The 14,280-nt window shown below is 49.7% G+C and overlaps 1 protein-coding gene across 36 annotated transcripts in view; it reads left to right on the forward strand.

The window, feature by feature from the left end:
* Positions 1-13,701, forward strand: part of MAP2 (microtubule associated protein 2) — a 346,649-nt gene extending 332,948 nt beyond the window's left edge. For 21 of the 36 annotated variants that reach the window (XM_064163865.1, XM_064163872.1, XM_064163876.1 and 18 more), the window contains 4 exons: positions 3,146-3,238; positions 4,469-4,550; positions 6,983-7,095; positions 9,054-13,701. In XM_064163865.1, coding sequence (XP_064019935.1) covers positions 3,146-3,238; positions 4,469-4,550; positions 6,983-7,095; positions 9,054-9,269 — 504 coding nt within the window. In that variant the 3' untranslated portion in view covers positions 9,270-13,701. The remainder of the gene's footprint in view (positions 1-3,145; positions 3,239-4,468; positions 4,551-6,982; positions 7,096-9,053) is intronic. The other 15 variants (XM_064163881.1, XM_064163884.1, XM_064163885.1 and 12 more) reach the window with 1 other exon arrangement.
* Positions 13,702-14,280: the final 579 nt, after the last annotated feature.

Raw genomic sequence — 14,280 nt, forward strand, 5'->3', positions numbered from 1 at the left:
CCCTCTCTCATCTCATCATTGCCTAGTCTCTGTAGGTTTACTGTCATGGACGGTGGCAAAGCCCCCTAGAAGGTCCCCATGTCATAACAGCAGCCAACAGGATGGTGCCAAGTAATGTGTCAGTGAAGGCTCTACAAGTCTCATGTAGCAAAAGAACAGATAATGCCCCAAATTCTATAGCTTTGAGTGAAAATTCATCTTCACAGACTCACAGAGCTGTCAAGGCTGGGAGGCACCTCAAGGATCAGCCAGTTCCAAGCCTCCTGCCATGGGCAGGGACACCTCACACCAGATCAGGTTACCCACAGCCACATCCAGCCTGGCCTTAAAACCTTCCAGGGCTGAGGCTTCCACCACCTCCCTGGGCAGCCTGTGCCAGTGTCTCACCACCCTCATGGGGAACAATTTCTGCCTAACATCCAAGCTCCATCTGCCCTCCTCTAGCTTGGATCCATTCCTCCCAGGCCTGTCACTACCCAACACCCTAACAAGTCCCTCAGCAGCCTTCTTGTAGCAGCCTTCAGATCCTGGAAGGCCACCATAAGGTCACCTTGGAGCCACCTTCTCTCCAGACTGGACAGCCCCAGCTCTCTCAGCCTGTCCTGACAGGAAAGCAGCTACATTAATAACATAACCCTAAATAAAATGCAACCTAACTTCTGAACAACAGCTTCATATCTAACTCAGAGAGAAAAACATGCTGCATGGGTGGCACTCTGGGTAAGTGTAGTGAGTTCAGGAACTTCCACCCCCCCAACTACTGAAATACACCAGACCAGCTCAGACTGCTTGGAAGGTGAAGCTTTCCTTACAGCAAAGCCCAATTTACAAGCACATAGTCACAATATATTTTAAAGTACTCACAAGCAGATACAGATTAGAAATAACACAGAAATCCAAATGCCCTCCTGGATACACAAAAGAAGCCCAGCAGGGGCTCAAAGCCTCCCTCTCTTTCTCCCTCTCTTTCTCCCTCTCTTTCCCAGGCAGAAAATGAATTAGCAAAGCTTATTTGTTACCTGGAAACGTCAGCTGGGCTTAGTGAAAGGGATTAGAGATCAGAGACCAGATCAATGTGTAGGAGTGAAGGAGGCAAAAGAGATCAAATTCATATAAACACAGAATCAAGCAGGCTGGAAGAGAGCTCCAAGCTCAGCCAGCCCAACCTAGCACCCAGCCCTGCCCAGCCAACCAGACCATAGCACTAAGTGCCCCAGCCAGGCTTGGCTTCAACACCTCCAGGCACAGCCACTCCACCACCTCCCTGGGCAGCCCATTCCAATGCCAATCACTCTCTCTGACAACAACTTCCTCCTCACAGCCAGCCTAGACCTGCCCTGCCACAACTTGAGACTGTGTCCCCTTGTTCTGTCCCTGGTTGCCTGGCAGAAGAGCTCAGTCCCACCTGGCTACAGCCTCCCTTCAGGTAGTTGTAGCCAGCAATGAGCTCTGCCCTGAGCCTCCTCTGCTGCAGGCTGCACACCCCCAGCTCCCTCAGCCTCTCCTCACAGGGCTCTGCTCCAGGCCCCTCCCCAGCCTTGCTGCCCTTCTCTCAACACCTTCCAGCACCTCAGCAGCTCTCTGCAATTCAGGAGCCCACAACTGGACACAGCACTGCAGGGGTGTCCTGAGCAGTGCTGAGCACAGGGGCACAAGAACCTCCCTTGTCCTGCTGCCCACACTGCTCCTCAGCCAGCCCAGGATGCCATTGGCTCTGCTGCCCACCTGGGCACTGCTGCCTCCTCTTCAGCTCCTCTCTGCCAGCACCCCCAGCTCCCTCTCTTCCTGGCTGCTTTCAGCCACTCTGTCCCCAGCCTCTAGTGCTGCTTGGGGTTGTTGTGGCCAAAGTGCAGAACCCTGCACTTGGCCTTATATATTTATCTCCTTATATGCTTATACTTTGGCTTTTTATGCCTTTTAGCAAACCAATGAATGACAGAGATTTTATCCATGTTGTTGTTTATAACCAATGATCTCATTTCTCTCATTAGAATATTCCAGTTAGCCTCAAACTAGCACAGTAAGGAAAATCTCCTGGTGCAAAGAAGGCAGGAAAATCCTAGTAGTGGTGGTGAGCACAGTCCCCAGCCCTTGCTCAGATGCCTTGGAAGTGATGTCACTCAGGGGTGTAGCCTGCACCCAGATGCCCCTGCCTAATGGTAACTGCCATCCAGCAGCATGTCTTTCCCTGGGAGAACAATCACTGGTGCCAACTGCTAGATGGAGGAACTGCTTTGACATGGAGGTCAAAGTGGGGGTTAAGGTGGGGACAGCGATGTCTGCTCTTCACAGAGTTCACTTTCAGGCACTGGCATATGCCTGCAGTTCAGCTGTGGCTATGGTAACACAGGAAAAATGTGGGCTTCTGGCATCTATAAATGAGGCTGGCACCATCCTGGCACCTGTAAGGGAGGCTGGCACCATCGAATGAAACTGGTGCCCTTGTGCCAGAAACAGTGAGTGCAGGGGAGCACAGTGCTGCTAGCACCAGGAGGGTGCTGTGACTGATGGTAAACCAGCACCAGAATTAAAGGCAGTGATTGCAGCTGGAGTTTCCAGACACTGTTGTGTTCTGCATTGCCCTCTAGTAGAAGAGAACAAAGAGAGAGCAGAGTCAGAGCCCTGGTTTCAGTTTAATTGGGTTTGTCAGTCCCCTTTCACAGGCTGCTCTGAGCTCTGTGGTGCTGTTAGGGCTGAAACGCCTCAGGATTCCTACTTGTGTCTGAGCTGGCTGGTTCTGGCTTTCCTGCATCAAAGGCTGGAGTGCTGAGCTGTGGGAAGGAGCTTTTAACCTCCTTGCAGCCAGCTGGGCAGAAAACTGACCTTCACTCAGAAGAACCTAGGACAGGCTGTCCAAGGACCATGCCCAGCCAAGCTAGCGAGGAGCTCCTGCAGCTTTGCAGGGAGAAGCCACCTCTCACACCTGCCAGCATGGAAACTCTCCCCTTTGTGTTCCTCCCCCACCACCTTGCCAGGTAGCAGAGCAGCACTGTGTGCTTGCATGTGCTGGGTTAGGGTACTGAGCGCAGAGATTGGCCTGGTGACCTTCCCACGTTTCAGCGGCGCGGCAGAGGCAGGCAGGGAGCAGCACCCTCTGATGGGCAGTGTGTGTGGTCTGTAGTAAGCTGCCTCCGATTCCTTTTAGGTTAGGATTTTAAACAAGAAGATCGATTTTAGCGATATTCAGTCCCGGTGTGGTTCCAGAGATAACATCAAACACTCTGCAGGGGGAGGAAATGTAAGTAGTATGGACGCCCTCTGAGCAGGCATCTCCTCTCTGGTGACACACCTCGCCCAGCCTCTGTCTCCCTCCTTAGAGCACTACCTTCCTTCCTGCTGCCCTGTGAGTCTGCTCTGCTAGCTGTGTGAGCGCTGTCCGGGCAGTGGAGGCCTCCTGACCTCTCTCCCCAGAGCACAGCACATTCCCAAAGCCTGGACGGGGCAATAAAGGAGAAAAGAAAGCTTCTCTCTAAATGCCTGAGGCACTGACAGTCCAGCCTGAGCCCAAAAGATCAGTGCCTTTTGTGGGAGAGACCCAAGAGAAAGCAGCTGCAGCTGACTGTGAGACTGCAGCCACCCAGCTGGGCATCTCCCAGAGCATCACCCAACCTCTCACTCACAGGAGTTCAGCAGAGGACGAAGAAAGCCCAGAGAGCTGTTTGTGATCAGCCAGCACACCGAGTGCTAATGCCACAGCATTGCTCCAGTCTAACAAGATGAGGCTGCTCAGGGTTTGGGTTCTGGCTGCTGCTGATGTGGCCAGACCAGTGGCACTGCATTCATCCTGGAGCTTCTGTCTGGCCTGGAGGGGCTGTGCCTTCGTAAGGCCTGCTAAGAGAGCCATATCTGGGATCTGACTGGGAGGGCAGCAGAGCCAGGCTCAGTGCAGTCATGGCAATGCAGCTGGCAGCAGGGCAGAGAGCAGCAGGAGGAGAGAGCCTGCCCCTGCTGTTGCCTGGCTGAGCTTCCACTGCTCCCTCAGGCAGCTCAGTAAGAGTCTTGACCAGCCTCCTCGGGCTGGCTTGGCACCAAGTGCACATACCGCACGTGGAAGCGAGAAACAGGCGAAACAGGGAGCTGGGCAGCAGAGAAATAAGGCACCAAAGGATTCCTAGGTACCAGGATGCAGCTTCTGCAAGAGCAGGGCAAACAGGATGGGTCCTGCAGCGTGCAGGGCTTCAAAGCACCCACCCTGAGAGACGTTCTCCAAAGAGCCCTGCAGCTGAGCTGCTTTCTGCTCCTCTTGGCTTTGCTCACAGTCGCGCTTAAGCCAGCTCTGCCGTTTCCCTAGGTGGGAAGGGGGCTTGCTGCATTAATCCAGGGCTTTCCTCCTCTGTGCCATGGGGTGTTCTCTACTAACCAGCTCTGCTTTGCCAGTGGCTTGTAGAGGCTGGGGTTCTTCCTCTGCAGGGCCTGGCTTTCCTTTGCCCTCTCCATTGCCTCTAATTCGTGTGTGTGCTTCTGACAGGTACAAATTGTAACCAAGAAGATCGACTTGAGCCATGTCACTTCCAAGTGCGGCTCGCTCAAGAATATCCACCACAAGCCAGGTATGGAAGGGGTTTCTGGGATGGGGGACAAGGCACAGGCCTAAGCCTGTTACTTGAAGGAGAAATGCATTGTGCCAATCTGGTTTATTGTCCCAGAGAAAGAAAATGCACTTTGGTAGTAAAAATAGTATCTTTAGCTCTGCTTCACTAAATCGATAAGATCACAGCTCCCAGGGTGTTAGCGGCTGAGAGGGACCTCTGCAGATCTTCCAGTCCAACCCTCCTGCCACAGCAGCACCAGAGAATCCAGCACAGGTTGCACAGGAACACATCCAGACAGGACTGGAAATGCTCCAGAGAAGGAGACTCCACCACCTCTCTGGGCAGCCTGAGCCAGGGCTCTGGCACCCTCACAGTTGCTTCTTGACTGTGTTGTTGCTCATATTGAGGTGGAACTTGCTGTGGTGCAGTTTCCATCCCTTGCCCCTTGGAATAAGAGAACCAAGCAGGTTGGAAGAGACCTCCAAGATCATCCAGTCCAACCTAGCACCCAGCCCTGGCCAATCAACCAGACCATGGCACTAAGTGCCCCAGACAGTCTTTTCTTCAACACCTCCAGCCACAGCCACTCCACCACCTCCCTGGGCAGCCCATTCCAATGCCAATCACTCTCTGTGAAGAACATCCTCCTAAAATCAAGCCTATACCTCATCCTTCTCCTATGGCAGGGCACAAGTGAGCAGAGGCTGTCCCTGTCCCTTCCTTCCTGACCCCCCCCCAGCCCTCAGCTCTTGACAGACATTGCTCAGATCCCCTCTCAGCCTTCTCCTCTGCAGACTGCCCAGCCCCAGGGCTCTCAGCCTCTCCTCCTCAGGCAGTGCTGCTGTCCCTTCAGCATTCCTGTAGCCTTGCCTTAGACTCTCTCCAGTTGATCCCTGTCCCTCTGAGACTGGGAAGTCCATAACTGGATGCAGTATTCCAGGTGAGGCCTCAGTAGGGCATAGATAATATAAAGACTTTAAATAAATGTATAGAGCTGTAACTATATAGAAAGGTATGGACCACCTGGTTTGGAGAGGAGGTAAGAAAATAATGCATTTATTTAAAGCAGCTGAAAATCAGGCTGCAGCATAGAATCATAGAATCAGGCAGGGTTGGAAGGGAGCACAAGGATCAGCCAGTTCCAATCCCCCTGCCATGCCCAGGGACACCCTACCCTAGAGCAGGCTGCACACAGCCTCAGCCAGCCTGGCCTCAAACACCTCCAGCCATGGGGCCTCAACCACCTCCCTGGGCAACCCATTCCAGCCTCTCACCACTCTCCTGCTCAACAACTTCCTCCTTACATCCAATCTGACTCTCCCCACCTCCAGCTTTGCTCCATTCCCCCCACTCCTGCCACTCCCTCACAGCCTTAAAAGTCCCTCCCCAGCTTTTTTGTAGTCTCCTTCAGATGCTGGCAGGCCACAAGAAGGTCCTCTGGGATCCTCCTCTGCTCCAGCCTGCACAGCCCCAACTCTTTCAGGCTGTGCTCACAGCAGAGCTGCTGTAGCCTCTGAGCATCCTCGTGGCCCTAATACACCTGTGGAAACTCTTGGTGTTCCCTTATACTTCACAGTATCTCACAGTATCACAGTATCACCAAGGTTGAAAGAGACCTCACAGATCATCAAGTCCAACCCTTTACCACAGAGCTCAAGGCCAGACCATGGCACCAAGTGCCACGTCCAATCCTGCCTTGAACAGCTCCAGGGACGACGACTCCACCACCTCCCCGGGCAGCCCATTCCAGTGTCCAATGACTCTCTCAGTGAAGAACTTTCTCCTCACCTCCAGCCTAAATCTCCCCTGGTGCAGCCTGAGGCTGTGTCCTCTTGTTCTGGCGCTGGCCACCTGAGAGAAGAGAGCAACCTCCTCCTGGCCACCACCACCCCTCAGGTAGCTGTAGATAGCAATAAGGTCTCCCCTGAGCCTCCTCTTCTCCAGGCTAACCAATCCCAGCTCCCTCAGCCTCTCCTCGTAGGGCTGTGCTCAAGGCCTCTCCCCAGCCTCGTTGCCCTTCTCTGGACACGCTCAAGCATCTCAATGTCCCTCCTAAACTGGGGGGCCCAGAACTGAACACAGCACTCAAGGTGTGGTCTAACCAGTGCAGAGTACAGGGGCAGAATGACCTCCCTGCTCCTGCTGACCACACCATTCCTGATGCAGGCCAGGATGCCACTGGCTCTCTTGGCCACCTGGGCACACTGCTGGCTCATGTTCAGGTGGGTATCAATCAGCACCCCCAGATCCCTTTCTGTTTGGCTGCTCTCCAGCCACTCCAACCCCAGCCTTCCCTGGCTAGCTTCATCTCAACCTGACTGGCTGTACTTCTGGCAGACCATCAGATCTCGGCCAAAAGGGAAGTGGTGCAAGAGCACCCCTGTGCATCAGGTCAGAGTGTCTCCTGCGCCACTCCAGCTCCCTAACGTGCAGTTGCTGTTCCCGTGCAGGAGGCGGGCGTGTGAAGATCGAGAGTGTCAAACTGGACTTCAAAGAGAAAGCCCAGGCCAAGGTTGGGTCGCTGGAAAACGCTCACCACGTGCCTGGCGGGGGGAACGTCAAGGTAAGGGGACAGCTGCCAGGGCCATGCCTTCTGCTGTACCCCTGGCCCAGTCAAATCATTACAGCTGTGAATTCAGTGATGGCTCTGGACCGAGTAGGGAACAGCTGTTTGTTCTCCTCTGAGCACAGGCACATGCTGGTTGTTCCCTTTGTGATCTGCATGACCAGTCTCACATGGACATCTCAGCTGAGAGCAGAGCTGTGGTGTGTGCAGTGGCTTTCCCCTGGGTTGGAACCGTTGTACACAGAATCATAGAGCCACAGAATGGTCTGGCTTGGAAGGGACCTCCAAAGCTCAACCAGACCCTCTGCACTCAGCAGAGACAGCCTCAACTAAATCAGGTTGCCCACAGCCCTGTCTAGCCAGATCACCTTGAAGATCTCTAGCAATGGGCCCCAAATGCCTCCCGGGGCAACCTGTTGCAGTGTTCCACCCCCCTCGCCGTGCAGAAATTGTTCTTAACATCCAAGCTAAATCTGCTCTGCTCTAGTTTGAAGTACAGCATAGGTGTAATCTGTTAGGTTTGTATGGTATCCCAGAGGGTCAGGACTCCTTTGTGAAACAGAAGGAAAACATCCCGACAGTAAGAGCACCTTCAGGAATTGCTGAAGAACACAGATTTCAGAAACAAATCACAGTGCCTGTGTCTGCTAAACTCAGCTAGGAACAAAGGCACTGCTAGGAACAGTGGCACTGCTCCTTGAAGCACCCATCAGAGGGAGAAATAGTAAGACAACGTTAGTTAGTAAGCCTCTATATATTTAACAAGAGGGGAAAAAATCATCAGTTCCCATTATTCTGAGGAGTGAAGAAGCTTCAGTCCTTGTAAGAGCTGATAGGAGTTTGTTAACTGAAAGCTGAGTGCTGCTCTTTACCAAGACAATACAGTGACCAATTCTAAGGAGTGATGAAGCTTCAATCTTTGTGATAGCTGCTAGGAGTTCGTTAACTGAGAGCCAAATGCTGCTCTCTACCAAGACTATATAGTGACTAATTCTAAGGTGTGAAGAAGCTTCACACCTTGTAATAGCTGCTGGGAGTTTAACTGAGAGCTGAGTGCTGCTTTCTAACAAGACAATACAGTGACCATTTTTAAGGAGTGAAGAAAATTTAGTCCTTGTAATAGCTGTTAGGAGTTTGTTCACTGAGAGCTGAATGCTGCTTTCTAACAAGACAATACAAAACAAGACAATACAATTCTAAAGTGTGAAGAAATTTCAGTTCTTTTAAGAGCTGTTAGGCGTTGTTAGCTGAGAGACGAATCCTAGGATCATCATAGGATCATAGGATGTTAAGGATTGGAAGGGACCCAAGGAGACGATCCAGCCCAACTCCCCTGCTGGAGCAGGACAATTCTATCTAGCACAGATCACAGAGGAACACGTCCAGACAGACCTTGAAAGGCTCCACCGAAGGAGACTCCATAGCCTCTCTGGGCAGCCTGTGCCAGGGCTCTGGGACCCTTACAGTAAGGAAGTTCCCCCTTGTGTTGAGGCAGAACCTCTTTTGCCACAACTTACACCCATTGCTCCTTGTCCTGTCCCAGGGAGCAGTGAGCAGAGCCTGTCCCCCCACTCCTGGCAGCCCTCAGATAGTTATAAACATTTATCCAATCCCCTCTAAGTCTTCTCTTCTCCAGACTGAGCAGCCCCAGGGTCCTCAGCCTCTCCTCATCAGCCATGCCCTGCTGGCCCCTCATCATCCTCGTAGCCCTCTGCTGGACCCTCTCCAGCAGATCCTTGTCCCTCTTCAACTGGGGAGCCCAAAACTGAACACAGTATGCAAGATGAGGTCTCACTAGGGCAGAGTAGAGGGGGAGGAGAACCTCCCTTGATCTGCTGGACACAATCCTCCTAATACACCCCAGGGTCCCATGCTCTCTAACAAGGAATGCTGCTCTCTACCAAGACAGTAGGGTGCCTGTGTGATGTGTTAAACTGCTTGCTTTCCTGGGGCAGATCGACAGCCAGAAGCTGAACTTCAGAGAGCACGCCAAAGCCCGTGTGGATCACGGGGCTGAGATCATCACGCAGTCACCGGGCAGGTCCAGTGTGGCTTCGCCACGCAGACTCAGCAACGTCTCCTCTTCTGGAAGCATCAACCTGCTTGAATCTCCCCAGCTTGCTACCCTGGCTGAAGATGTCACAGCAGCCCTTGCTAAGCAGGGCTTATGAATGTGCTCATTTTGCATTGTATGAAGTAATAATATTTAGGCATGAGCTCTTGGCAGGAATGGGCTCAGAGCAGGTGTTACATTCATTCTTTACCATGTCTAAAAGTAAGTCACCTCCCAAGACTTGTAGTTACCATACAGTTTAGGGGAAAAAAAGGAAAAAAAAGAGAGAAAAAAAAAGTCAGAATTTTCCCTAGATGCAGCAATTGGCCTGATCTCCATTTCCAACAGGAAGACACTGGCTTTATATGGGTATCCAACTGCAGTATTGGACAGTTCTTGTTGCTCTGCTCTGTCTTGCATGGAGTACTGTACTATGACAAAATGCATTTTTACCTTTCACGTGCCTGAAGGCCATCCACCTCTTTCTCAAGAGCCTTGTTGATAATCCCAAGCTGCTCATTTCACTGTTCCGTTGGTAAATGGGGGAAACCAAACAACAACCACAAACAACAGCAACAACCAGAAAGAAAAAAACCACAAAGCAGAGTTGCCCGTTGGAAGTTATCGCAGGTTAAATTAAAGGTCTGCTCACCAGAAGGAAGGGCACAGAGAGAAATTCAAGTTTAACTTAAAAAAAAAACAAAAAACAGAAAAGGTTAAAAAAAAAAAGTGTTCTTTTGTATAAATGAGTAGAACAAAAGTTAAGTTATTAACATGGTTTTGGGTTTGGTCGTTGGTTGTTTCTTTTTTTCAGACCTGGTTGATTCTGTCAGTGTATAGCTGGAAAAGCCAATAAATTATTTAACTAATAACTAAAACAAACAAACAAAAAAGAGTAGTTTGAAAACCATTTGAACCATGCTTGGGGATGTGAGGTAAGAAAGCTGCCGAAAGCAAGCACTTGCTCCCCAACAGGCCTGTGTCCAATTAGGCAGTTGGTCCTGCACCCCTTCCATCTGTTTGATACAGTATTATAGATATATATATATATATTTCTCTGTGGCCATTTGTGAGATGCCCTCCTCCTCCTCCTCCTCCTCCTCATATACTTGAATATTCTACTTCTTTATTCACAGTATCTGTGTCTCTTGCACCCTTTGGTGTTGCAATTTTAGGTATGTAAAAGTTGATGTTAGCAGGGGGTTTGTTTGTTTGTTTGGGAGTTTTTTCCCTATTCATAAGAATACATTTAAGAGATGAAAATTCTCAGCATGAAGTTGCTTTCTGTAACAACTACAAGCCGTGACCCTGTTTTAGTGCCAGATGCAGTTCTCTTCTGTGATGCTAGGAAAAGGATTCCTTCCCTCCCTTTCTTCACAAAGTTATGAGTTTTGTGGGGTCCAGATGGTTTGGAAAAGGGTCTCCAAAGATGGCTGAGTTTGGATTCTGCTTTCTAAAATATCCACAGTACTTTGTTTCTGGCTGTTAGTTCTTTATCTCTTTTTTCTTTCCTTTCCTTTTTTTTTTTCTTTTTGTTTGTTTGGTTGGTTTTTAGCAACAATGAATGTTAGATTTTTTCAATTTTTTTTTTTTCTTTTGCTAAAGTTGAAAGACAGAAAAACCAAAAAGGTATGGAGATGTTTCCACTCCTCTAGCGACATCTCCTGTAGGCAGAGGCACCCCAGGTAGCAGCGATAAAGACAACAGAGATGCCTGTCAGCTACAGCCTGGGCTGCTGCAGTGATTCCTCAATAAATAGGGCATCTTAAAAGCTGAGGAAAGTGGGACTGACTGTACTAAGTCTAAAAAGAGAAAAGGCAGAGACATCTAAACAGCTGATCTAAGGGAGCTGCAGCACTGTCTCATGGACACTAAGAGAACATGGAAGGTGATACTGTTGCGCTACTCATCAGCGGGTGCTACTCCGCTGCTACTCCATGTGTAGTAGACACTGTGAGCTGACCAGCTTGCAGTCTTGCAGATTGTTTGATCTTTTCCTTTTGAAATCTCTTTGCACTGTCAGTTGAGCTACGCCTGATATGTGTCTTAGGTTACCATTGTGTGGCGAAAGCTTTCGCTCTGTTTTGGAGTTGGTTTTGGTTTCTTCTTAATTTGTATGTGCACATGTATGTGTGTGTGTGTGTGTGTGTGTGTGTGTTGGGGTTTGATCTGAAAAGACTCAAAGAGGAGATTTCTCTGGCTGTGCAGAAGCAGTCTCATAATTGATACCCCAGGAATCCACATTGTTGGATTCTGGTAGTAAGTGCACAGTTAGCAGACAGTGAATATTCAGTGGCCCAGAGGGGGATTTCAGCCAAGGTGTCGCAGCAATGCAAAGACAACACAAAATGGTTGCATCTCCAAAAAGTTTCCTGAGATGAACTCCTAACAGCCCACACGTGACATTTCAGCTCTGCAGAAAGCTTTTTCACGCTAGAAAGTAGATAACACCATTTGTAAGTAGGTTGTTTTACCCAAAAGACAGTGAATTTAGAACCATGCTAAGTCCATCTGGAGGATCATAAAAGCATAGTTGGAAGGGACCCATAGGGATCATTGAGTCCAACTCCCTGCTCCCTCGCAGGGTTTTAGGACTGTCTAAAACTAAACTCTATGACTATGAACATCATCCAGATGCTGTCTGAGCTCTGACCACTTTTCCCAGGGAGCCTGTCCAGTGACTCATCACCCTCTTAGCGAAGAACTTTCTTCCCAATGCCCAATCTGAACTTCCCGCAACGCAGCTTCATCCCATTTCCTAGTGTCCTACTGCTGGTCACCTCCCCCTCCAGTGCCCTCCTTGAGGAAGCTGTAGACTGCAATGAGGGCACAGCCTTCTCCAAGCTGATTTCTGCCTCGTATTATTTCTTAGAGTGACCCTAAGAACTCATGTGGAAGCAGTATGAAGTGAGGTGCATTAAAGGTCTCTTCCCGTTTTCCCAGAAAGACAACAGACAGAAAGAAAAAAACCCACAGTTTTTATGTCACATTGCTCTGCTCATCCCTATCAATTAATATGAATTAGCCTTGCAGTGGTGGTTTTCTTGAATGCCAGTGTGGGAGAGAGTCCATGGTACTGCTGAACCCCAGCTTCCCTGAGGCTGAGTGCCAGCTGGTTGAGAGCAGTGTTAACCTGAGACTGAAGGCAGGAGGAGGGGGGGGTATTTATTCTGCTTTTAAATTTCACATACTCAAGTAAATGAAGCTTAGTTAATCCACCTACGAGTCCAAAGTTAGAGTGGTGTAACACACTCGAGTCATTTATTTCATGCATTAAAAAAAACAAGAGCTTTCTTGTCCTGATTCAAGCAAAGACCTTCATAATCGTCATCATCCCTCCCTAGAAAGAATCCTAGAACACTGTGGAGTTAGATGGAAAGAAACCCAAGAGTTTTGTGCTGTTCAATACAATAAATGAGTAAACACATACCTAAATAAACAAGTTACGTCCCATGACTCTAGATGTTCACTGAGAAAAGCTCATATTAACCCTGACTTCTCCAGAAGTTGGTTTTAAAAGCGATGGGTTTGTAAATATGGAATGCCCACCTGAAGGAGACAGAGCCAGCTTCCTGCAAACTGCATCCGTTGTGTTTCTTTTCCACAGGCCTGTTGAGCCCACAGGTGTGTTGGGTGCCCGAGACCCAACTCCGTAACAAAGCAGAGATAATCCAGACAAAAGGAACAGTGAAACCTTGTTTGGGTTGCTAGGGGGAGAGCCCCAAGTGAATAATCCGTCGAGCTGTAGAGACGAAAGAAAAAGTGCTTCTGCCCCGTCTGCAGAGTTCCGCTGCTCTGTAACCACAAGCAGAAAGAAATGAGCAAGCCTCTGTCCAGCAAAAGTAAAGGGAAAGCTAATAGTGATGAGGCAGAGCATGTGCCCAGGAGGGCTGTGTCTACTTGCGCTGTGCAGCAGGAAATGGTATTCTCCATTCAAAGCTCTGCTAAGGTACAGCAGTGACCTCATCATGACTGCTTACAAATCTGAGCTTGCCTGCACTCACGCCCCAAAGGGCGTCCAAAGGCAGCCTGTGTGGACTGCCACACGTGAGCAGCAGGGTTCTTTTTCCTCTGTGCTGGACCTAATACTGTTTGAAACTCAAGTACAAATATCCCTTCAAAGGCAAAGGCCTTGAAGAGTAGAGCACATTCGCTATGGAAATCGACGCAGGTAGAGTTCTAGCCTAGGTGTGTGTGGAGTTCACTCGCTAGTCAGATTGCTAAAGCAGCTCCCTCTGCAAGTCCAGCAATTCCCACTGCAGGAAGGTAAATTAGTTTCACGCTTGGAAAAGTCAAGCATCTAAAAGCCACTTCAACTTTAGCAAAGAGAAAAAAGCCAACAGATAAACATGCTGTACGCTGGATGTCAAGGAATACAGTCTGCTGTTACAAACCTGTGTTATTTTCTGGTAATTCTAGAGCCTGTTACCATAAAAGAGGCATTTCTTGAATGGCTGGTGGTAGGTAGTTCATGTTTTTCAATCCGATTTGCAATTGTATTTGTTGCTGTATAGTGATTGTTTTGCAAAATAAAATCGCTTGTCATCTAATTGCTGCTGTCTGTTTCTACCCTTTGTGATACATTCCACCACTGGGCACGAGGAGAAGAGCATCCTGCACCTGCTGGTGTTGCACAGCGTGTCTCACCAGGAGACAGCAGACCCAAAGAAGCTTTATTTCTCGGATAATCTCTGCTGCTTCTTGCCAAAAGAATCCCTTTTTCCAGCTAACATCAGAGAGATGCTGCCCTGCTTTGTGTGTACATGCCAGCCTGCCTTATCCTGGATGACAGCCTGGAGGTGAGGGTTAGCATCGCCCTACACTAAGCAGTCAGCCCCTGGGGGCAGAGGCAGCCCACAGCAGGAGCTAGCTTCTCCTCCCTCATCACGGTGTTTCCTTTGAATAGAATAGAATAGAACAGAATACAATACAATTCAATCAACCAGGTTGGAAGAGACCTCCAACCTCATCCAGTCCCACCTAGCACCCAGCCCTGCCCAATCACTCAGACCATGGCACCTTATCCACTCCTTCCTTGAACACCTCCAGGCACGGGCACTGCACCACCTCCCTGGGCAGCCCATTCCAATGCCAAAATTAATGTCCCAGGTTAGGGCAGATCCCTCCCC

The sequence above is a fragment of the Pogoniulus pusillus genome, chromosome 24 (assembly GCF_015220805.1).
Source record: "Pogoniulus pusillus isolate bPogPus1 chromosome 24, bPogPus1.pri, whole genome shotgun sequence".
NCBI lineage: Eukaryota > Metazoa > Chordata > Aves > Piciformes > Lybiidae > Pogoniulus > Pogoniulus pusillus.